Here is a 23,088-nt window from a genome sequence, read left to right as displayed (position 1 = left end):
AGGCTCCTCGGACTGTAGCCCACCAGGCTCCTCTGTCCATGGGATTTTCCAGGCAAGAATACTGGAGTGGGTTGCCATTTCCTTCTCCAGGGGATCTTCCCAACCCAGGGATTGAACCCAGGTCTCCCTGCATCACAGGCAAATGCTTTAACCTCTGAGCCACCAGGGAAGGCAATCCCTATCTAGTCCTTATCTAGTGTTCTGAGGAGTCTGATAGGGTTTTGGAAGGAGTCTCTTTGCTGGCAGTAGTTGAGAAGAGCAGGCTGAGTACCTCAGACACACGTGCTGGCCAGTGCTTGGAGACCATGGTATCTTTTTGTAATTGACCTGATTATCTTTAACTTCATTGCTTCCTTTAATATTTTTATAAGTTAATGTTTTTTTCCCCAAGGCGGGTTAGGATAAGTTTCCCCTTCCCATTATCTCACACACAATTTTCTGCTTCTTTCCTGAAAGAAAGATTTGACTATGATGTTCCCAAGTAGAGTTTTCCTTGTATTCATTCTGCTTGGAGTTCACAAGTATGTAGATTGATGCTTTTTATCAATTTTCTGGAAAGCCCTTAGCCATTATCTATTCAAATATGTCTTCTACCTCATTTTCTCTCCTCTCCTTGTGGTACTCTGTTCGTACCTGTTAGGTAGTTGAATATTGTTGCACAGATCTTAGACACTTTTTTAGTTTTTGCTTTATTTTCCTGGTGATTCATTTTGGATAATTTCTATCATTTTGATTTAAACTTTGCTTATGCCTTCTTCTGCTTTCCTCAGTCAGCTGGTAAGTCCTTTTCATTCTGATATCTTTCATTCCAGCTTTTCCTGTTGTTCTTTATTATTATTATAGTTTCTATCTCTCTAGTAAAATTTTTCATGTATTTGTTCATGTCAGACATCTTTGCCACTGTATCCCTTTGCATAGTTATTTTTGAGTCTTTGTCTGACAACATAAAAATCTTGGTTATCTCTGCATCTGTTTGTATTGCCTGTTTCTTTCGTTGAGTATGGATCCCAACAGTACCCAGCACAGTTCAAGTAGACAGCAGAATGACTCAGCACTCTGACTCAAGTGCTACGACATAGAAGAGACACACCTTTTTTTTGGAGCTAAATATTATTTACCTCAATTTCTACTGTTCTCTCATTTAAAAATTTTATATAAACACATGATAAAGCAACATCTCCTATTTCTCAAGCCTCCTCTTCCAGTTAGAATGTAGACAATTACAAGAGACCATTGTTGTTACCTTCACAATCAAAACAAAGTATGTAAGCTACAAAACCATACTTTAAAAAATAACTTAAAAAGCTGAGAGCACAAGTAAACCTGGGGCTTCCCAGGTGGTGCTAGTGATGAAGAACCCGCCTGCCAGTGCAGGAGACGCAAGAGATGCAGGTTCAGCCCCTGGGTCGGGAAGATCCTGTGGAGAGGGAAATGGCAACCCACTTCAGTATTCTTTCCTGGAGAATCCCAGGGACAGAGGAGCTTCGTGCGCTACAGTTGGTGGGGGTCACAAAGAATCGGGCACAACGGTAGTGATCTCGCATGCATGCACAAGAAAGCCTTAATAAAGTGAATTCCTGAGTGATGAATTCATGAAGGGGAAGGCCCATGGCTATCGTGGAGAAATGACAGCCGGAGCAGAAACCTGCCGTAGGTCAGCACCAGAGGAATCAGACCAAGTGAGAACACGCTTCGCTACTAGCTTTTCTCCAAATCTTCACTCCTGTCATCGAAAGTAACGGTCTCTGGAGAATGTCTACTTCTTGAACGGAAGACGAAGTCTCAGAAATAGATTTGTCCAAGGAGATCAGGGAATTTGTGAATAGGGAAAAGAGAATAAAGATAAGCCTTAACACTGAAACTGAAGTCGCTCAGTCTTGTCCGACTCTTTGCGACCCCACGGACTATAGCCTACCAGGTTCCTCCATCCGTGGGATTTCCCAGGCAAGAATACTGGAATGGGTTGCCATTTCCTCCTCCAGGGAATCTTCCCAACCCAGGGATCGAACCTGAGTCTCCCACATTGCAGGCAGATGCTTTACCATCTGAGCCCCCTGGGGAAACTGTAACGATAAGCCTAGCCATTCATAAATCTGGGCTTAGTTGTGTCATTCGGTCACTGTTAGAAACACTTGGCTACGGTGATAGTCCTTAGTTGCTGGCTGTGTCTTTCACATGAACTCTAGACCTATGGCATGGTAGTCGTGTGTTCTTATACTTTGGGCTCATTTCTTTAATGATTTCATCCCTGCTGTGCACAGGGCTTTGTTTATGTAGCTGTCGTGCAGTCTTTCAAGGTACACTAGAGGACACTTGATTGAATTACAGTGTAGGGCACCTACCTCTTTCATCAGAGTGCAATACCAGACTGTGAAATTCAGTTACTAAATGCAGTTGCTGGTGTATCACATGGCAGTAATTTACTGTCTGCTTTTCTTACGGCCATCCTATCATTGTACCAAAGTAAAGGCCCTGTGAAATGTACATTTCTCAAAGCACATTCTGTGTACAGGCCTCAGGGATGGTTCTGCCAAAGTGTTTCATGGTCCCATTAATTTGAGAAACACTGCAGATCATACCCTTTGATCCTGTTAAATAAAATGCCTGTAATTTTAAAAAGTCTTGGGGAAATCTTACAGTAAGTAAATTCTCTGAGCTGTATTTAAGTATATTTTCTGAAACTTATTTGAGTACAGAACTTTTGAGTACAGTACCAAGAAACTTTTAAGTTTTTCTTATCAATACCCATTAGCAAAGTTCATTGAGTAATGTTGAGTTAAATGAACCCTGTTCCTCTTTATTTCAAGGAACATGAGTATTTTTTTTTTCTTTGTTGGCAAAGTAATGTCTCTGCCTTTTTTTTTTTAAATTTTTTATTTTTACTTTATTTTACTTTACAATACTGTATTGGTTTTGCCATACATTGACATGACTCCACCATGGGTGTACATGCATTCCCAAACATGAACCCCCCTCCCAAAACATGAATAATTTTATTGGCTGACACTCTCTATATGTGGGAAACATCTTCCCCACTGTTTTCTGTGAGATAACTAGCATTTTTGGAAGGAGGAGGAGCTCTAATTCAGCAGCCTATCAGGTTACAGGATTATACTTAAGGCCTCCTACTTAGGACAGTGGTAATGTTGAGTTCTGCCTTTGTAGATGTATACTGGTCTCTGCTACCTCACTGGTCCAAGGACTCTGCTAGTTTGCTAGTTCAAGAAAATAAGCTAGGTCAGCTGTCATATCCCCCTAAATGAGAAAAGACAGCTAGCTGCCTGGACTGCAATTGGAAGGAAAGGTCAATCAATATATTACCTTTTCTTCCATGTGTTCCTTGCCTGCCGGCTGAGTTGTGCCTTCTCTCTAGCGGTGGTAATCTCTTCCGCTAAATTTTATTTTAACCTTGCAAATAGGTGAAAGGAAGGGCACAGTAATAACATCTCTCCTACACCTCTGAGTATATTATTTGGGCTGACTCTTACTCTGCCTTTCCCCAGCCCCGCCCTGCATAGTCCTGCTTAGATGGAGAGTTAGGCAAGTAGCTGGTATCACGTACTGTGGGAATTTCTCCGAGAACCCTGTCATGCTCTTGCACAGACAGAATGCAAGCATGTTTGTGATTTTTGACAGTACCCAGGATCTAGGTGGAATAAAGTTTTTTCAAAACATTTCTCAGTCAATATGTTTACTCTCCTTCACCAGCCATGCAGTGTGATACGGTGCATCACCAATACTTGAAATAGGCTACAACAGGAGGTCAGAATGGGGCATAGATTTTCTAACACGGCATGTTAGATGGAATGATTTTGTGTACTCTGAAGTGGAAAATTCAATCAGAATTTTCCACACTTTTTAGTTGAAGCAACACTGTTGTTTATTGATGAAAGGTAGACTGGGAGAAATATAGAATGAAAATGGAGTAGATGACAAGTCTAGCATTATTCTTGGTCATAGCAGGAAATACTTTTTCTCTTGTAATTTAATGCAAGCTATATGAGATAAAAAAGGGTCTGCTTAAAAGGTACAGTATGGAATACTTGGAATATATGCCAGCTTGTTTAGCGTGTGTGTGGGTAAAATGCAGTCTGGCTTTCTAAGAAGCTTGTTTTTCATTGAGATGGACTTTGTGCTTGACAAAGGGTAGTTAAAAGGCCCAGGTCATCTATTTTGGCTCAGTTTTAATGCAGCAGAACTCATTTGGAAAGCATCTGAGAGAATCAATAAGACATTCAAAGATAGATTCTTTAAGTTTTCATTCAGGTAGAATATTTAAATGTATTACTAGTTTTCATTCATCTGTGCTTTGGTGCACAGAAGATACATCAGCGTAACTACCTATTATGTAGATGAATACTTTATACTTTCAAATCGCAAAACCTTAGGGTTGCTATGTCAGATTTGTGAATGAATATTTAAGAGAGAATAATGGCCAAAGATTAGTGTACTCAGTGTGTGCCAGTCAATTTTCTAGATACTTCATGTGTATTCTTTCATTTAATCTGCACAATGACACTATGAGCTCTTATGACTGATCACTTCCAGTGAGGGTATGTCATTTGTCCAAGGCCATCCTCCTAGGCCAGGTTCCTGAGCCACCCCGCCTGGCTGCCCTCCTAGGACTCTGCCATCTCAGCACTTTCATCCTGGTGAGCCTAAGGGCACATGGGTTAGTAACTTAATTCAATTCGCATAGAGTCCTTAGCACTTAGGGTTTTTATATTTAGATTCTATCTTTAAAAGAATATATATAATTTGTGTGTGTGTGTGTGTGTGTGTGTAATATTTTGCATGTAGAATCTGGGGAAAAAAGAAAAAACTGGACTGGAAAAAATGAGAGTAATGGTGTTACCAGGGGCTCGGGATAAAGAAATAGGAGAGATGTTTAAGGGTGCATAGGACCTGCCTGCCAATGCAGGAGAGGTAAGAGATGCAGGTTCGATCCTCGGGTCGGGAAGATCCCTGGAGGTAGGCATGGCAGCCCACTCCAGTATTCTTGCCTGGAGAATCCCATGGAGAGAGGAGCCTGGTCCATAGAGTCAAACAGGCAGCCATGACTGAAGTGACTTAGCACACATGCATGCCTGTGCAACTAGCACATGTGAGTCCTGGAGATCTAATACACAGGACAGTGATTATAGACCTCAAACTGTACTGTAAGCATCAAGCTTGCTAAGAGACTAGATTTTAATTTTTTCCATCACTAGAAGAAATGATATTTATATGAGGTGATAGAGCTGTTGGCTGACATTACAATGACAATTATATTGCAATACAAATGTATCAGATCAATGTTGTATACCTTGAATTTGTGTAATGTTATGTCAATTATATCTGAAGAAAAAGAGACATGTAGTTCTTTAACTATTTTACTTAACTATTAATACTTATTTCCTGATTGATATATAATTCTGATGTTTAGTTTCCTTTCTCTTTTTTGTTTTACTACCATTTAAAGTGACAGAACCATTTAAAACCAATACAATATTGTAAAGTAATTAACCTCCAATTAAAATAAATAAATTTATATTAAAAAAAGAAAATAAAAAAAATAAAAGCATTAGTGCAAATTCAGCAACTTGTCTAAATTGTGTGACTTTAAAAGATAGTTTAGGCTGCTTATAATTTTATGTTCTTTAGTGTGCTAAAGCTGATCATTTCCCTCCTTTGTTCATACTATGTTATAGTATAGGTAGTTTATACTGGTTTTTTTTTAATCTTATAGACTGTGAGTCCAGATTTAACTATCAATTTTAGGTTTCCAAGGTGATAACTGTATAATTCAGTGTGTGAACACATAGCGTCTGTGGAATGTAGTAATCATGGCAGTACAGTAAGTCTAGTATGCTTTTTATTTTTAAAAGAAAGAACTTAATTAGTGTAAATAGAAACTGAAGTTGAAACCACCTATACTCGGTCCTGAATTACAAATGGCAGCATTCACATGTGATAAGGGGGGAAACCTTCTTGCTTGGAAATTACTTAATTTTTTCAGTTAATAAAAATAAGATGCCACCTTATGAGAACTTTCTTAGGTCTTCAGTTTAAATGTCCACCCACGTTGTAGCCCTTGTGATCCGAAAACCACACAAGATGTCATCCTGACTTTTAAGAGAAAGGATTCTATCTTTGCAATGAGAATAGAATTCAGTCTTAGGGAAGAAACAATTAAAACCCAAAGCCTTTCATTATTTTTGATGCTTAAAAAAAGGCAAAAACTGCTACACTATAGTATTTTCTGCTAATTAACTGTCACAAATGTGATACCATTAAGTTTGAAGTCACTTCAGTTAACTTCAAAGTCATTATTAACACACACTGTGTGGACCTCCCAAATTGATTTTGGAAAAGGAAACCCCATTGACAGATCTGTAATCAGTGTCTTCAAGGCTTTTGCTTCGCATAGAACCTAATCCTAATTTGGGGCTTCTCTGATAGCTCAGCTGGTAAAGAATCTGCCTGCAATGCAGGAGACCTGGGTTTGATCCCTGGGTTGGGATGATCCCCTGGAGGAGGGCATGGCTACCCACTCCAGTATTCTTGCCTGGAGAATCCTCCAGGACAGAGGAGCCTGGTGGGCTACAGTCCTTGGGGACCCCAGGAGTCCGACCCCAAAGAGTCGGACTTGACTGAACGACTAAGGACAAGCACAGCACATAACTTAATCCTAATTTAAGCAACATTTGGTCATTTCTTCTGGGTAACAAGCACGGGCCCTTCTGATGCTCAGAGATGGTGTCAGGGTTGTCTTAACGCCAGGTATGCTTTTGGATCCACTGCTCCAAAGCTCACTTGCAAAGTTCACTACTATTTTTGGAGCATATCAGGAACATGTTTAGCAGCCAATGACCAAAACCACAACAAATTGCAGCTTAAATAAATAAGGATTCATTATTTCTCATATAAAAATATTGGTTGGTTGGGTGTCCAGGACTGGTGTGGTATGGGAAAGGGTCATCAAGGCTATGTTGTCTTTGCTCTGCTATCCTTAACATGAGACATCTGACCTTGGCGAAATCACAGGGTTACTTTTCCAGGATTCAATTTCCCCATCAGAAAAAAATGGCGGTCACCCTTCCTGTAATTGCAGGGTAGGGTAAGGCTCAAATGAAATCCTGTAGGAAAATATGTGTAGCACAGGGCCTGGTGCCCACTTGATTACTTATACCACAGCTACAGCCCCACAGCACTGGCTTTCATAGTGTGATGGAGGGGAAGGTGTTAAGCGGGAGATAGGGGATCCTACCTTCCTCTCCGTTCTGTCTTAGGGTTCCCTATTCCAGCGTTCTTTCAACTGATGTTATTTGAAATAACACATTGGACAAATTAACTTCAGAAAAGATCCAGTATCCCTTTAACAAATAGAACCTATTACTTAGTAAAATATATCCTTTATAAGGCAATTGTTTATTTTATTCTGTGACCTCTTTCCAATAAATTCCAGTACCATTAAAGGCTTAAGGCGCATTATTGATTATTTGACCATGTGTGTCATTAATCTTCCCTTGCTCTCATACTTTTTATGTGTACATTTTAAGTGTTGTCTTTTGCATTTAGATGGAGAAGAGTGGATTAGAAGAAAGCAGACTTGTGGGTATTAGCTTCATATAGCACTTCAAAAGCTCCCTTGCGCTGTTTTTCCTATAAATTTCTACACTAAGATGGGCTTTCAGAATAGTGACGGTTAGATAAACTATAGAGTGTCTTTAGTAAATAAAAATGATTAATCTCAGCTGAATAAATTCACTATCACCAGCCAAATAGTCTCATCCAATTCCGTGTCCTCGTTCTATAAAGAGCGTTTTTCTTTTTGTGTTAAAGTTGTCTGTAATTTTAATGGAAGCTTTGAGTTATTATCTGATTTTTAAAAATTGGTTCATAAAAGGATATTGATTCTTTAAATTAGGAGTGGTTGAAATGTTGTTTATGGGCAAGCAGTCTCCTTTGCTGGAACCTGGAACCCTCGGTCTAGAAAATTCATCTTAAATCTGTGTAAAGACACCCTTAAAAAAAAAAAAAAAAAAACACATAGCTCTTAGAGACCGTCTCTGGATTGGACAGTAACGTTGGTTTGGAAATGCAGGGGGAACCAACAGGTAAAAGAGAAAGACTATTAAGCACAGTCCTTCCTAGTTGCTTAATTTTTATTGCCCACCATTGATATTCATTTCTTTCCCAGGGTGTTTTCCTGGGTAATGAGAAGATTCTAAAATCAAATAAGGGTTTTGAACAGTGAAGATGTTTGCACTGTTCTCTTGAAGAATCCTATAGATTTATAGTGATCTTAAGAGGTGTCTCATATCCACTATATTAACTAGCCTTTTAGAAGCTTATGAACATTGTAGCTTTTATTGATTCCAGGGAATTGTACCCAACAATAAGCAATAAAAGTCGATGGTAACTTTCTTCACATATAGGGGTGTACAGATCAATATTTTGAATTTACTGTAATTGTCTAGTAATGGATGGAAGACCTGAAAAAATTGTGGAGCCTTGCAGGGCACAGCTGTGCAGTGTTGCCTTTTTATCTAAGCTCACTGTAGGTCACAGGCTTTCCCAAGTAACAAGAAACATAGTTAAGTGGCAGGGCCGATGCGTGTATTTATCACAAGCCTTCATAAGTCTCTTTGGAAGCAAAAAGGAGAATCACAAAACTTGTCCACAGTGACCTTAATTTTCTAGTCCTGAAGGACCTCTAAAGTGTACTGACTTAAAGGCAATTCAGATGTTAAATATCCAATATTTGTATATGATCTCCTTCTACTAAAGGAATTTTTTGTCCTGATTAGTAACAGGGTTTGTGTTTTCACTGAAGCCTGCTTTGCCTGGAATCTTTCAATTGTTTGACAGAATTGTGCCCAGGTTCAACAGTCAGAGAAGAGGAGATAGGCATCCTGAGCACTTGCTCCTCAGTTTTACCCATTTCTCACTTGTGTCCCAGGTAGCACATCTGATGTATCACACTTCAGCCAAGTCGTGGCTCATGTCTAGGATGCTGGTGTGTTCAGAACTGTGCTACGGGCATCAAGTGTGGTCTCAGTGTTCTCCACACCTTATGACATATGTTATAATAGCCTCATTTTATAACTTAGAAGATTGAGTCTTAGAGATGTTAAAGAGATTTTTCAAGGATGTTTTCCAGCATTGACTTACATTAGAACATAGATATATCTGAATCTAGATCCTGTTCATTTACTCACTATGAAGTATACAATAAGCTTAAATAAGAATTTCTGTTTAACACAAAGTTTGGTTGATCTAATATCCATTTTCTTGTTTCACTTCTTTTGTTGCAAAGGGCTGTGGCTCCTCTAATTTGATCAAAACAAATTTCCTTAATTTCAAAGATGGCTTGCTTTTTGAAAGCAAGCAAGCTTGTCTCTTTTGCTTGAAAGGCAGTATTTTGTTCTTTAAGAAGAAGATGAACACAGAAAATACTGTAAGACTGAAGGCTGAAAGCTCCTAACCTTGAGGAAATAAATTCACCTCACTTAGTATATAGTAAGCATTCGGTCAACTGGAGATGTTATTAATACTAGCTACTACTAGGGTTCGATCCCTGCTACTCAGGAAACTTTGGAGAAATGTGAAACTCAAGAGACAGATTTACCTTATATCATAATGAATTGGAAGGAGGTATGTATATAAATATGAGATTCTCAAGCTTGATTTTTTGATATCAAGGGTGTAACATGTTAGGAAGCATCAAAACCCTAGTAATTGGCTGGAAAGGAAGCTTGTTTTGTTTCCTCATTTACTTGGGGTTAACCAATAATTTGACTTGTTACGCTTTTTCGATTTTAAAAGATCTGTGTTAAAAGTAATGTGTTTGCAAAGCTTTACTTCAAATAAAACCAGAGTCTATAAAAATACTTTAAGTGTGAAATTTGCTTAGAAAGAGCTGCAAAACTGTGTTGTAATACTCCTTTCTAAGAGTAATTGCCACTGTGTTATCAAGTATGAATGCAACTCAATATAGCCTACTTGGGGGGGGGGGCGGGCAGGGAGTGTTATCCCTGGCGGAAGGGGGTGGGGGCGTCGCTAGTACAAATACACCAAATCTTACTTGGTGATGAAAAGTAAATAAAACTGTTCTGGACTCAGACTGCTGTGGATTCGAAGACAAGCTAAGCCATTTACCAGCTCTGTGCTGTGACCTGTGTCGCTACGTACTGCTCTGTGCCTCAGTTCCGCAAAATGAAAACAATAGTGAAAATTGAAGAAGATAACGCACATCACCACGTGGTCCACATTAGGAACTGTGGCTAGATGGATAAAGATGGGCTTAGTAAAGAAATACAATTCCCACCAATTGTGTAAAAATTTAAAGTGGAAAAGGGGGTTGTGATTAATGATATTTAACTTTCATGCAAGAAAGACTTGGGGGACTGCCTTTGTAGTCCAGTGGTTAAGACTTTTCTTCCAATGCAGGGGGTGTGAGTTCAGACTAAGATTCCCACATGCCTCTTGGCCAAAAAGTCAAAGCATAATACAGAAGCTATATTATAACAAATTCAATAAAGACTTAGAAAATGGTCCACATTAAAAAAAAAAAAAAGAGTTCTGAAGACCTGTCCTTTGCTCTAATCTTATTTGCAAATCTCTCTCACATTCTCTCCCATCAGGGACCCTCTGGTCTAAATTAAATGGTTTTGCATCCCCTTATCCACATTTGGATTTCATGATTTGACTTTTGAATGGCCCTCTTCTTTCATCTCTGAATGGTGCCTGCCCAGTGGTTTAGTTGCCCAGACCTATCTGACTCTTTGAGGCCCCATGGATTGTAGCCCATCAGGCTTCTCTGTGCATGGGATTTCCCAGGCGAAAATACTGGAGTGGGTTGCCATTTCCTACTCCAAGGGATCTTTTCTACCCATGGATCGAACCCACATCTCCTGCGTCTCCTACACTGACGGTGGATTCTTTACTGACTTAGCTCCTAAATGTTCTAAACTTTCCCAGAAGTTAAGCACTTCTTTTCAGCTCCCATAGATCCTAGGCACACATTTCTCTCTTGAATCTGCCCACTGTCTTTCTTTCCCCACTGTCTCTTTCTTGGTCCTGCCACTGAGCTATGCTTCCTGGATAAATTAATAAGCCTCTGAGTTACTTTCCTGTGTAACTCATTTACACCCTGTTACCAGAGTGATCCTTTTTGACGTGTAAATTTAACCATCTTATTCTACTTAAAACGCTCTCTGAATTCCTCATTGCCTATAGGATAAAGACTCTCCTAAAATCCTATGGCTTTCCCTCTGCCTGCCTCCCTCCAGACTCATGTCCTGTTGTTTTTTCCTTTCTACCTCCTGTTCTGGCCTTTCCAAGTTTACTAAGAGCTCTATGCTGTTTCACCCCACCCTGCTTTGCTGCATCCATTTCCTCTTCTGGAATGCCCCTGTCCTCGCCCACTCCTGAGGCTGCCTCGCCAACTCCCAGATGCCTCTGAAGAAAGGCCAGGCTTAAGTATTGCATCACTCGGGAATATTTGATTTGCAAGGAGCAGAAACAGCAAGTTAAACTGGTTTAAGCAATGAAGGGACTTGATTGGCTCCCATAACTGAGAAATTCAGGTAGAGGCAAGACTGGATCCATTAATTCAAAGAAATCATCCAAGACCCAGTTTCTACCTGTCTTTCTTCTCTGTCACCTTCTGCCTTGCAGCTGTTGTTAGTGTCTTGGGATTAATGCCCCTCCTTTCTTGCTAGCTCTCTTGGAAAAGGGAAGGAGTTGTTTCCCAGGAGCCCAGAACACGCATTATTTGGCATCTTATTTTCCCAGATTGAATCAGATGCTATCTTTGAAGCAATTACTTTGGCTCAAATGATGAACTTTGTCATCAGTTTAACCTAACCTGAGCTAAGCCTGGTGGTCAAGAATACTGTCAGTTCCACCAGATTTTGTTTTTATTAATGATGGCAAACATCACTGGGCAAGAAACCATCTTGACTCTCCTTAAAGAAAACTGATCACCCCCCTCCCGTGGTACTACTGCATATTTTGAAAAAAACTCTATTCCAGGCTTTTCCACACTGTATTCTGAAGCAAGCCAAGTCATTTAACCTCAGCACTTGCCTCATCAGCCTTTACTAAAAAGTGTTCAACGGATTAAAAGACACAAAAAACATTCTGCTCACTTTAATCCCCGCATGTGTCCCTTGTTTTCACCTTTGGCAGAAGATTTTGCCTTCTGTTTCTGAAATTACAGGACTCTAAGTAAATTGCTTCCGTTTTCCTTTGTTGTTTAAAAGGTATCTGTTCTTACCCATACTTTTCTTCCTTCTAAAAGGAAAAGCTGCCCTCCTTTTTAAAAAACATTTTATTTATTTATTTTTTTATTAAAGCCAACCCTCTCTGCTTATGTACTCATTCAGACCCCCACCCCCTTCCCTGTTGCTCATATCACCACTTTGACCTGCTTTCTGGCACTTTCCCTTGGAATGTAGGCAAAAATTGGGGTGGAATAATGGAGGTTCAGATTTTGTGTCCACCATCTCCTGGCTTTGCAGTGCTGGGCAATCTCTCATCTCTGGACACTTCATGGGAAGGCTGGAGTGTTGCACCAAGCAGCCAAGTGAATTTGTTAGGAAATTCGTAGACTCCATCTTTTATAGAATCTTACAAAACCCAAAGAGCCAGACACCCATATTGTGACTGAGGAAGTTGTATATGGAAAGGCTTAGGAGATGAATGCCAAGTCTTGAGGACCATGACTGTTGATTTCAGTGCAAGGCAAAAAAAGCTAACTCAGAAAGGAAGGCAGTAACTACTTGTGTTTTGTCAGAGAAAGTGAGCATGTGGTTGTGATCAAGTAAAATTTACACGAAAACCAAGCAAGCATTTTAGTGTGCCTTTTATGGTTTATTTTGTTGAACTTTACTGCCACAAATAAATATGTTAAAGTGCACTATGGTTATAAATACAGAAATAGAATGAAAGAAAACCTGCAAGAAAGGGAAATCCTTTAAGATTCTCCACCCAACTCACATTCTCACTGTGAGAGAGATTTCAACGCTATTTTACCAGTTGGATGGTTTAAAAGACCAGGCATCTCTGTAGATTTCTACTGCTGCTTTTCCAGCTTTACTCTACAGTTTGTATGCAGACAGCTGTGTACATTATGGGCAATTCACTGGATTTTCCAAGGGTGATTTGAACGTGAGCCACTTTTGAGTATAACTCAGTTTTAGAACCAACCTTTCATGTAAGATCTGGTTCTAGGGTGTGGTGTGTGTATTCTGTTCTCTATTTCTGCCTTCACAAGTAAAACTGGAGGTCAGAAAAATGGGGCTGAAAACCTTCCTTTAAACGAGCCCATCCCTGGCTGAGCCTATACCCCTAGTTAAATTTGCACCCCACTGGGTAGGAAGAGTTCCATTTGGGGCACCCCTCCTTGCCCCATGCTTCCCACTTGGAAAGGAAATAACAATAAAACCCTCACACTTCACTACTATAGTAACAGTATTCCATTAAAAAAAAAAAAAATCCAACTAATGTGCCCTTAAGGGTACTTAGAAGTGCCAGCCTCATGAAACAGCATATACAAAAAACTCTCTCTCCATCTCCAGGGTGGTGTTCAGACATCGATATTTGTCAAAGCTCCCTGGGTGACACTGATGGGTAGCCAGGCTGCGTTCAGAACCACCGCTTGAGCTGAATTATCTCATCCCCTTTTATTTTCTCTCTCCTGTTACCATTTACTCATTCAATTATACTGCATACTCTTGCACCTGGTGATATCTCTCTTGTCCTGTGTATGTGTTTCCCCAAGTAGCTTTTAAATCTGTTTTGTTTTCTCCTTATGTGTCCCTGACAGTGCCTGATACACAGCCTGACACATCTTGGCTCTTTAAACTCTCTCCCTAAATTAATGGTTTGTCTGTCAGTGCAGAGTAGTCGGAGTCACCCTTGATGACAGGGTGAGGCCACTGATGACTAATTAAGGGACGATGATATGGAGGAGTATGGGAACTTTAATGGTTTCTGGAAAATAGTGAGGAATGGTACCTGCTGGCTCTCAGGGTTCTATTTGTTTGCAGGAATTTGCTTTTCTCTTAGGGGTTGGGGGGAGGGTGGGTTACTGAGTTCCAAATCCTCTTCCCTTTCTTTCCGAGGACCTCCCGGGGTGTGAAGCCTGGTGGAGCTGGCCCCACCTCCTACTGTGCTCAGGAAGGGAGCCAGTGTTTCCTTGTTCCTGCCCCCTGGGCAGTTAGGGCAGGGCCCCAGGTGTATCATGCTGACACCCACCAGGAATGGGACACTCATGGGGAGTGCCTGCCTGAGTGCTAAGGGAAGGTGCTGGGACCTGTCGAAGGTCCTTCCCAGAGGGAAGCTGAGCTGAGCTTTGAGCAGCAGAGGTGTCCTAACAGGGCTGGTCCCCAGAGGTGGTCATGTTCTCTGGGGGTTCGTTTCCTAGTTCCTGCCCATTTTTGGACCTTGTCTGTGAAGCTGCCTTGTGTGAGAGCTGGTATCTACCCAGTAGTATTTTTGCTTGCTAGCCTCTTTCGGTTTGTGTGGTTTGAGGATTTGCATAGTTTAGCACATCATTTAACAGTGGTACCACCTCATGCGAAGAGTTGACTCATTGGAAAAGACCCTGATGCTGGGAGGGATTGGGGGCAAGAGGAGAAGGGGACCACCGAGGATGAGATGGCTAGATGGCATCACCGACTCGCTGGACATGAGTTTGAGTGAACTCCGGGAGTTGGTGATGGACAGGGAGGCCTGGCGTGCTGCAATTCATGGGGTCGCAAAGAGTCGGACACGACTGAGCGACTGAACTGAACTGAACTGAACCACTAGCAAACTTCTCCCCGCCTGTAGATTTGAAGCGGCCCTGTGTGAATACTTATGTGTGTGTGCCACTTCTTTTTCTGTCTGTCCTCTCTTTTCCTATCTCTTCCAGGCCATGGTTTTACATACCATCTTATACATTCATGATTTCAATGTCTATTTCCAGCCCTGATCTCTTTCTTGAACCCCGGGTTCATTTGTCCAACCACCTGTTTGGAAATTCTCTGTTATTCTCACAGACATCTTGAATGTGACATATCCAGACTGAAATTCTTCCCTCAAACTCCACTTGATCAGGCCAAGAACTTTGACTCTTTCTGGCTTTATCTTCCATCTTCCACATCTAGTTCTTTCGTAACTTCTATGAAAACATATCTCAAACCAAGCTCTGACCATTTTCACTGATGGTCCGAGTCACAGTCTTCTCTCATTTAGACTATTCTATAACTTTCTAAAATACTGGATTAATTATGACCTTATAATAAGCTTAGAATATTTTGGTATTTATTAGTTTATACATTCCATGCTCTAACTTAGATGTCCCTAACTTCCAGAGACTGGTTCAGTTCAGTTGCTCAGTCATGTCCGACTCTTTGTGACCCCATGAATCGCAGCACGCCAGGCCTCCCTGTCCATCACCAACTCCTGGAGTTCACTCAGATTCACGTCCATCGAGTCAGTGATGCCATCCAGCCATCTCAGCCTCTGTCATCCCCTTCTCCTGCCCCCATTCCCTCCCAGCATCAAAGTCTTTTCCAATGAGTCAACTCTTTGCATGAGGTGGCCAAAGGACTGGAGTTTCAGCTTCAGCACCATTCCTTCCAAAGAAATCCCAGGGCTGATCTCCTTCAGAATGGACTGGTTGGATCTCCTTGCAGTCCAAGGGACTCTCAAGAGTCTTCTCCAACACCACAGTTCAAAAGCATCAATTCTTCGGTGCTCAGCCTTCTTCACAGTCCAACTGTCACATCCATACATGACTAATGGAAAAACCATAGCCTTGACTAGACGGATCTTAGTCAGCAAAGTTATGTCTCTGCTTTTTAATATGCTATCTAGGTTGGTCATAACTTTTCTTCCAAGGAGTAAGCGTCTTTTAATTTCATGGCTGCAGTCACCATCTGCAGTGATTTTGGAGCCCAGAAAAATAAAGTCTGACACTGTTTCCACTGTTTCCCCATCTATTTCCCATGAAGTGATGGGACCAGATGCCATGATCTTCGTTTTCTGAATGTTGAGCTTTAAGCCAACTTTTTCACTCTCCTCTTTCACTTTCATCAAGAGGCTTTTTAGCTCCTCTTCACTTTCTGCCATAAGGGTGGTGTCATCTGCATATCTGAGGTGATTGATATTTCTCCCAGCAATCTTAATTCCAGCTTGTGTTTCTTCCAGTCCAGCATTTCTCATGATGTACTCTGCATAGAAGTTAAATAAGCAGGGTGACAATATACAGCCTTGACGTACTCCTTTTCCTATTTGGAACCAGTCTGTTGTTCCATGTCCAGTTCTAACTCTTGCTTCCTGACCTGCATACAGATTTCTCAAGAGGCAGGTCAGGTGGTCTGGTATTCCCATCTCTCTCAGAATTTTCTACAGTTTATTGTGATCCACACAGTCAAAGGCTTTGGCATAGTCAATAAAGCAGAAATAGATGTTTTTCTGGAACTCTCTTGCTTTTTCCATGATCCAGCGGATGTTGGCAATTTGATCTCTGGTTCTGGTACCCCCTATTAAATCAGCAGCAGCATTAGATTAGAAATAAAGTGCACAGTAAATGTAATGCACTTGAATTATCCAAAACCATCCCCCCTGACACCCAGTCCATGGACAAATTATTTTCCACCAAAGGTTAGGGATCACTGCTCTAAAATACACACATACACACAACACACAGTTTTTCTTTCTCCCTACTTCTCTCTCCTCCTTTTAGAGAACTTTAAAAACTTTTGAAAATCATTTTGTTGCAGGAAGGCGGACCCCTTCCAGGTCTTGTCTAACACTCAGAAATGAATTGTCCGCGGAGACACATGTGCTGACAAAGCAAGAGATTTTATTGGGAAAGGGCACCCGGGTGGAGAGCAGTAGGGTAAGGGAACCCAGGAGAACTGCTCTGCCGTGTGGCTCTCAATGTTGGGTTTTATGGTGATCAATTAGTTTCCAGGTAGTCTTTGACCAATCATTCTAATTCAGAGTCTTTCCTGGTGGCGCACGCATCGCTCAGCCAAGATGGATGCTAGCAAGAGGGATTCTGGAAAGTGGACGGACACGCAGTGTCTCCTTTAGACCTTTCCCAAACTCTTCCAGTTGGTGGTGGCTTATTAGTTACATATTCCTTATCAAGATCTCCTGTCATAAGACAACTCATGCGAATAGTTACTATGGTACCTGGCCAGGGTGGGCGGTTTCAATCAGTGTGCTTGCCCTAACCGTTTGAGATTTGCAGAAAAGTTGCAAGATAGGTGAATTTTTGCATACTCTTCCCCCAGTTTCCACTAGTGTTAACATCTTATGTAACCTTAATACACTTGTCAAAATTATGAAATTGACATTTATACATTACTGTTAACTAAACTACACACTTTATTTGGCTATCACCAGGTTTTCCACTAATGTCCTTTTTAACGAGTCAAAATCCAGTCTAGGATCCAACGTTGCATGTAGTCATTGTTTATCCTTAGTCTTCTCTGATCTGTGACCATTTCCCAGTTGTTCCTTGTTTTTCACAACCCTGACAGTTTTGAAGATGTTCTATGGAATGACCCTAAGTTTGGGTTTCCCTGGTATTTTGTTTCTTTTTTTTCCCAGAATGAAATGGGAGCTAAGGGTTTGGGGGAGAGAATGCCCCAGAGATGAAGTCCTTCCCATCACATCATATCAGGGGCGCATGATATCTATGCCTATCATCGGCATCATTAGCGTTGGTTGGTTCAGATGGTGTTTGTCAGGTTTATCCACTGAAAAGTTGCTGCTTTTCCCTTTCCCTCCTTTCTTTTTGGAAGGGAATCACTAAGCCCAGGGGCTTGCTAGGTGTTGCTAGTGGTGGTGAAAGAACCCACCTGCCAACGCAGCAGATGTAAAAGACACTAACACTAGTTCGATCCCTGGGTTGGGAAGATCCCCTGGAGGAGGGCATGGCAATGCACTCCAGTATTTTTGCCTGGAGAATCCCCATGGACAGAGGAACCTGGAGGGCTACAGCCCATGGGGCCACAAAGAGTTGGACACGACTGCAGTGACTTAGCACACATGCACTAAGTACCGCCCCTTTCCAGGGGAAGAGAGTTAAGCCCCACCTCTTGAAGGAGGGGAGATTTTATTTGTAACACAATCTATGGACATCTCCTTTCTTTTTTAAATCATAACTGGCCTATCAGTTAAAAAGAATAGTTCAAAGATTTCATGGCAGGTATAACCATGTTATTTTATTTGTGTATGAAGAGCTATTAATACTTCAGAAATAGTATATACTTTTAAAGTTGCCATTGTGGATATTAATACATATTAAACATTGCAGCTATTTCTCAGTTGTCTTTATGAATAAGACAAGTTATTTTCTCTGTTTGAGGCCAAGGTTGGCCAAAAGGAAAAGGAAGGGAAAAGAATCACCTGTTATCCTTTCTCTTTCTGGACTTACAGAAATTCTCCACGTGAACTTGAGGAACCTGTGTGTCCTCAGTCTTATCAAGAGATCACAAGATGAAAAACCAAGTGCTTAGGCAGATAAACTTTTCTTCATCTTTATTTTTAGTGTATGTACACTAGACTTGCCAGTTAGAATTTATAGAAAAGAAGGCAAAGAAGATCATAATATTAAGCAAATAATGATATAAAGTGATTCTAAAAATATTAGAAGTCCCTGAAAAATCAACATCATGAAAATAATTTTAAATTTCTAATATTCTTAAGTATACTCATATGTATTTCTTTAACTTATGATGATCAATAATCACACTTTTTAGTTCAGATGGATGTTTCTTGCCCTTTTTTTCTCTCTCTGCCCTCATCCCTTCTCTGTTCTTATGCTAAATTTTCAACACATGTTCCACATATACTCAGCACAAGCTTTGGTTTATGACTGGCCACTAAAAGGTGGCACAATGGTAAAGGATCTGCCTGCCACTGCAGGAGGTGCAAGAGCTGCAGTTTCCATCCCTAGGCTTAGAAGATCCCCTGGAGGAGGAAATGGCTACCCACTCCAGTATTCATGCCTGAAAAATTCCACGGACAGAGGAGCCTGGCGGGCTGCAGTCCACGGAGTCGCGAAGAGTCAGAAACAGCTGAGTATGCATACACGTGCATGGCACTGATACCATAACTCTCCAGGCAAGAACACTGGAATCGGTTGCCGTTTCCTTCTCCAAGGGGATCTTCCCAACCCAGGGATCAACCTGGGTCTCCTGCATTGCTGGCAGATTCCTTACTGTCTGAGCCACCGGAGAAGCCCAATACCGTATGCCTTACCTAATTATATAAGTGTGTGTTAGTGACCTTGTCCTGACACTAAAAGAATAAGATGAGGATACACACACAATATCGCTGGGGTTGGGGCAGTAAGTGCCTAATGTTGCTCATTTGCATCCAACCAGTTCAGGTTCATCAGCGTGTGGTCCCACGAGGCAGGGCCACAGCCCTTCCTGGCTCCATCTGCAGTATCTCAGCCTTCCTGGCATTTGCAGGCTCTTGCAGCCATTGTTCACAAGGTCTTGGCCACAGCACATTCATTTCTCTCACTTTATTACCGTCACATCTGATTCCAATTTGCTACCAAATTGAGTTTCCAGTTCCGCGCCTGACATTCAAGCCGTCAGGTGGATTAGCTCCTCAGCTAGTTTAGCGTGGACCCTGCAGGTCAGTTGACAGTGGCCTATTAAATGTCCCCTGCTCCTCTGCCTGCAACCTCGGCTGCCGTCCGGGGAGCGGCAGTGCGGGGTTTCCCACTGTGACCTTTCTTCTTGTTTAGAACTCATAATTCTAGAGCTGTTGGAAAGACTTTCTGATTAAAAGCAGAGTTGGCTTTGTATCCCTTATCTTGCCATTTCAGCAGTGTTTTGTTTTGTTTTGTTTTTTTTTCTCAGAGCAAAGCAGCCAGTTTTCTGTTGGGACATTTGGTGGAATATGATTGATTGAACTATTTGGGGATCATTTATTTGGCCCTTCCCCTCTTATCTTCTGAGTGATCTGTTTACAGACTTGAAACATCTGACTTCTTTTCTGTTATTAATGCTAACACCTCGGGTACCCCTCCTTTTCTTTTAAAGCTGCTGTCAGATGAGCTTACTAAACAGAAGTATTTATTTGTTTAATTAGGCTCTAGGCCTTTTGCTGTAGAGTAGGTCTCAGGGATTCTTTTTCTTTATTTATGGAAGCATAGTTGCTTTGCCATAGCATGTCAATTTCGGGGTACAGCACAGTGATTCAGTTGTATGTATGAATTCCTTTTCAGATCAGTAATTTCTTTTTAAAAGAAACTCTCTGGCGAGTGATTACTTCTAGGAAGTTCTTTTTTCTTTTTCTTTTTAACCTAAATACAAAACAGATTTCTCAGGGCTTGTCATAACCCAAGACACACATATAGAAAATTATTCATTGGTTGTTCTATTTACATTTCAGTTTTCCAAAGAAAACTGTCTTGGTCAGAAACGCTTCTCTCCTCATTAGAGGCTTTAGCAAATAAAGGTGTATTTATGTTTTGGAATCAGGGGCCTAAGTTCCGCAAACACTATAATTTCTTGGGGCTAATGAAGGATTAAAGAAAAACTCAAAACAACAAAAAACATTCCACCACTGAACCCTGGAGCCCTTGAAAAGAAAATGGTTAGCTATTAGGAAAAGGAAGAAAATACTCTGTCCCTAAAATTGTTTTTTTTTTCTTGCAATTAATCATCTGATTATTATAACTGTATATCAAAATACATTTTCCCATTAATAAGAGAGTAAAGTAATAACTTTGATTAAGTTCTGTTTAAGGCAGGATCCTCCTCTGGGCTCCTACTCTCAAGTCCATTTTTTTTTTTTTTTTTTTTTGGTAAGCTGTGCTGAAGTAAATTGCATGCTTTAGAAGTAAGATGGGAGGCCACAGGCCATGACAAACATTTAAGGATCCAATAAGAACAGGGAGCAGGAAAGGTGAGTTTGAGCTGAAGGGGAAGCACCTTTCAGAAAATGATGCTTAAACTCCAGGCGGGCAAAAAAATAAATGATAATTATGGGAATGAAGGCCCAAATTTAGGCACGCCTTTCAAATTTTGAGTTAAAATAGCCAGATGACTCATTGCTTCCTATTCTTTAGTTATCGTCATCAAGTAATCATTCTCGAATGCCCAGGCTTCTGAAAGCTCCACTAGTGGGTGGAAGTATTTCTGTATCCCTTTTTATTGATTTGTTTGGCTTGTTTGCTGGGTTGTTTTGTTTTGTTTTCCCGTAGACACTCCATAGAAAGGTAGATAATGATCTTAATTTGAGATAAGTGTGAGAGCATCCTTTGAAACAATAAAGCAATCTATTAATTGTTGTTGCTGTCTGGTTACCTTTTGAGAGGTTCATTAACCTACTTTAAAAAATACTCTAAATCATAAATCACATTTGCTTTAAGAAATAACACCAGAAGGAAACCTTTTGCTGTGTTTCTTTTTAAAAGTATGATCTTCGGTAAACACAATGTTTTGCGTGAGTTTATTTCTGTTGGGGGCAAATAGTCTGATTTAACTCCCTTTTCATTTCACTTTTGGCTTAATTATAATCCTGCAGAATTTCCCCTCCTCCTTCTATTTCCTTTTTGGTTAAGTTCTTTGCTTGCTCAGATTTCCGTTACCCTCAATTATAGTGTCATGTACTCAGTATTTGACTGTCATTGCTTTGGAAGGATTGATGTCTTTTCTGCTTTGGAATTTAGGTAATCTGTGTTTGAACCTTAAACACAGTGTATAAAAGGGACAATGTAAGAAGGGATTCAGTATAAAATAATTGCACTAAAATCTTTTCAGTATAGAAAATGCCAAATCAAGCATAACAAGGAAGATACCTTGTTACCTGTTTGGTCTCCTAGTAGTCTAAGGTTAAGGCAGCATCTCATATACATGTTTTTTTTTTTTTTGGCAGAAGGAGCTGAGTCTTCCCAGAAGAGGAAGTCTGTAAGTAGAATAATTTAGTTTCCTTATTGATTCCTTCATATTTTGGGATAAAGTGTATAATGTCATTATTCTCTGACTTGTTAGATTTTCAATGACAATCAAAAGATTAATGATAATCAACTGAATTAAGAAAAGACAAAGCTTTGCACTTATTTATAAATGTCAGAATTAATGATTTCAAAATAACTTGAAGAAAGTTTCCAGCGTTTGTTCCTCACGCATCCTGTCAGCCAAAATGCATTATTCCTGGGATAAGCTTGAATTTAAAAATTCTATTATGTAATCAAGCAAAAACATTATTTGGTCTGCAGATAGTTTAACTTGATCTGACTAAAGAATTAGTGCTTTTCTACATGATCTAGAAATCCATGATTGTTCTTTATACTATGAATTTTTGCAGAGTAAATGATACACTTTTGCCTTTGAATTAATGAAGACTTTGCATCTGCTAACCTTTCTACTAGATCTAGAACTTACTGTGTTGATTCATGTATTGTTCTTATATTAAAATAGCAAATTTGTGAACATTGACTTGATTTCTTTATTGTGTGTTTCAACCTTTTCTTTTTATGGCTAATAGTATATTTGCACAAATCATAGTTTTTTTCATTATCAAATTGTGGAATACAATTAATTGCCTTTAATAATGCACTAAGGTCGATTTATTCTCAACTAGTACTATATAAGGGCTGGTTTAGAAATATTTGGATTTGATGTCTGATTTATGTTGAATTTAGTGGATGGGGCAATGCCCTTTAAAAAAAAATAAGTATAACATGTAAGGTAAGTTCATGCAAATCCCAACTTGGAGAATTAGAAACGTATGTAGTGACTGTTGAAAGAATTCATTCTTTTGACTACTTTTTGAAATTTTCAGTCTTTGTATCTGGGAACCAAAACTTCATCAGCTAGGAACATTTCAATACTAGCCATTTGATCTCTACTTTTTTAGTTGCCAGAAGGATACTGGATCGTTATTCTTGGAGAATATGCCTGAATAAATTTTCACTGGCTCCCAGCTTATATCTTTGGATGCTACAGGTTGATGGCCTAATAGTTTATCATAGAAAATGCCTTTAGAATCAAAAACCTCCATTCTTCTGCATAATGATTAGGACTCTTCTGCCTAGACTGGTAGAAGTTCAAACTTTTTTGTATTTTCCAT

General features: G+C 40.2%; 1 protein-coding gene across 6 annotated transcripts in view; it reads left to right on the top strand.

Moving 5' to 3' along the window:
* Positions 1-23,088, top strand: part of MAST4 (microtubule associated serine/threonine kinase family member 4) — a 618,638-nt gene that overhangs the window by 303,613 nt on the left and 291,937 nt on the right. For all 6 annotated transcript variants that reach the window (XM_069556213.1, XM_069556212.1, XM_069556211.1 and 3 more), the window contains one exon: positions 21,892-21,923. In XM_069556213.1, coding sequence (XP_069412314.1) covers positions 21,892-21,923 — 32 coding nt within the window. The remainder of the gene's footprint in view (positions 1-21,891; positions 21,924-23,088) is intronic.

Source organism: Ovis canadensis, chromosome 16 (assembly GCF_042477335.2).
Source record: "Ovis canadensis isolate MfBH-ARS-UI-01 breed Bighorn chromosome 16, ARS-UI_OviCan_v2, whole genome shotgun sequence".
NCBI lineage: Eukaryota > Metazoa > Chordata > Mammalia > Artiodactyla > Bovidae > Ovis > Ovis canadensis.
Note: the sequence above shows the minus strand (reverse complement) of the source record. Positions and strands in the feature narration are given on the sequence as shown.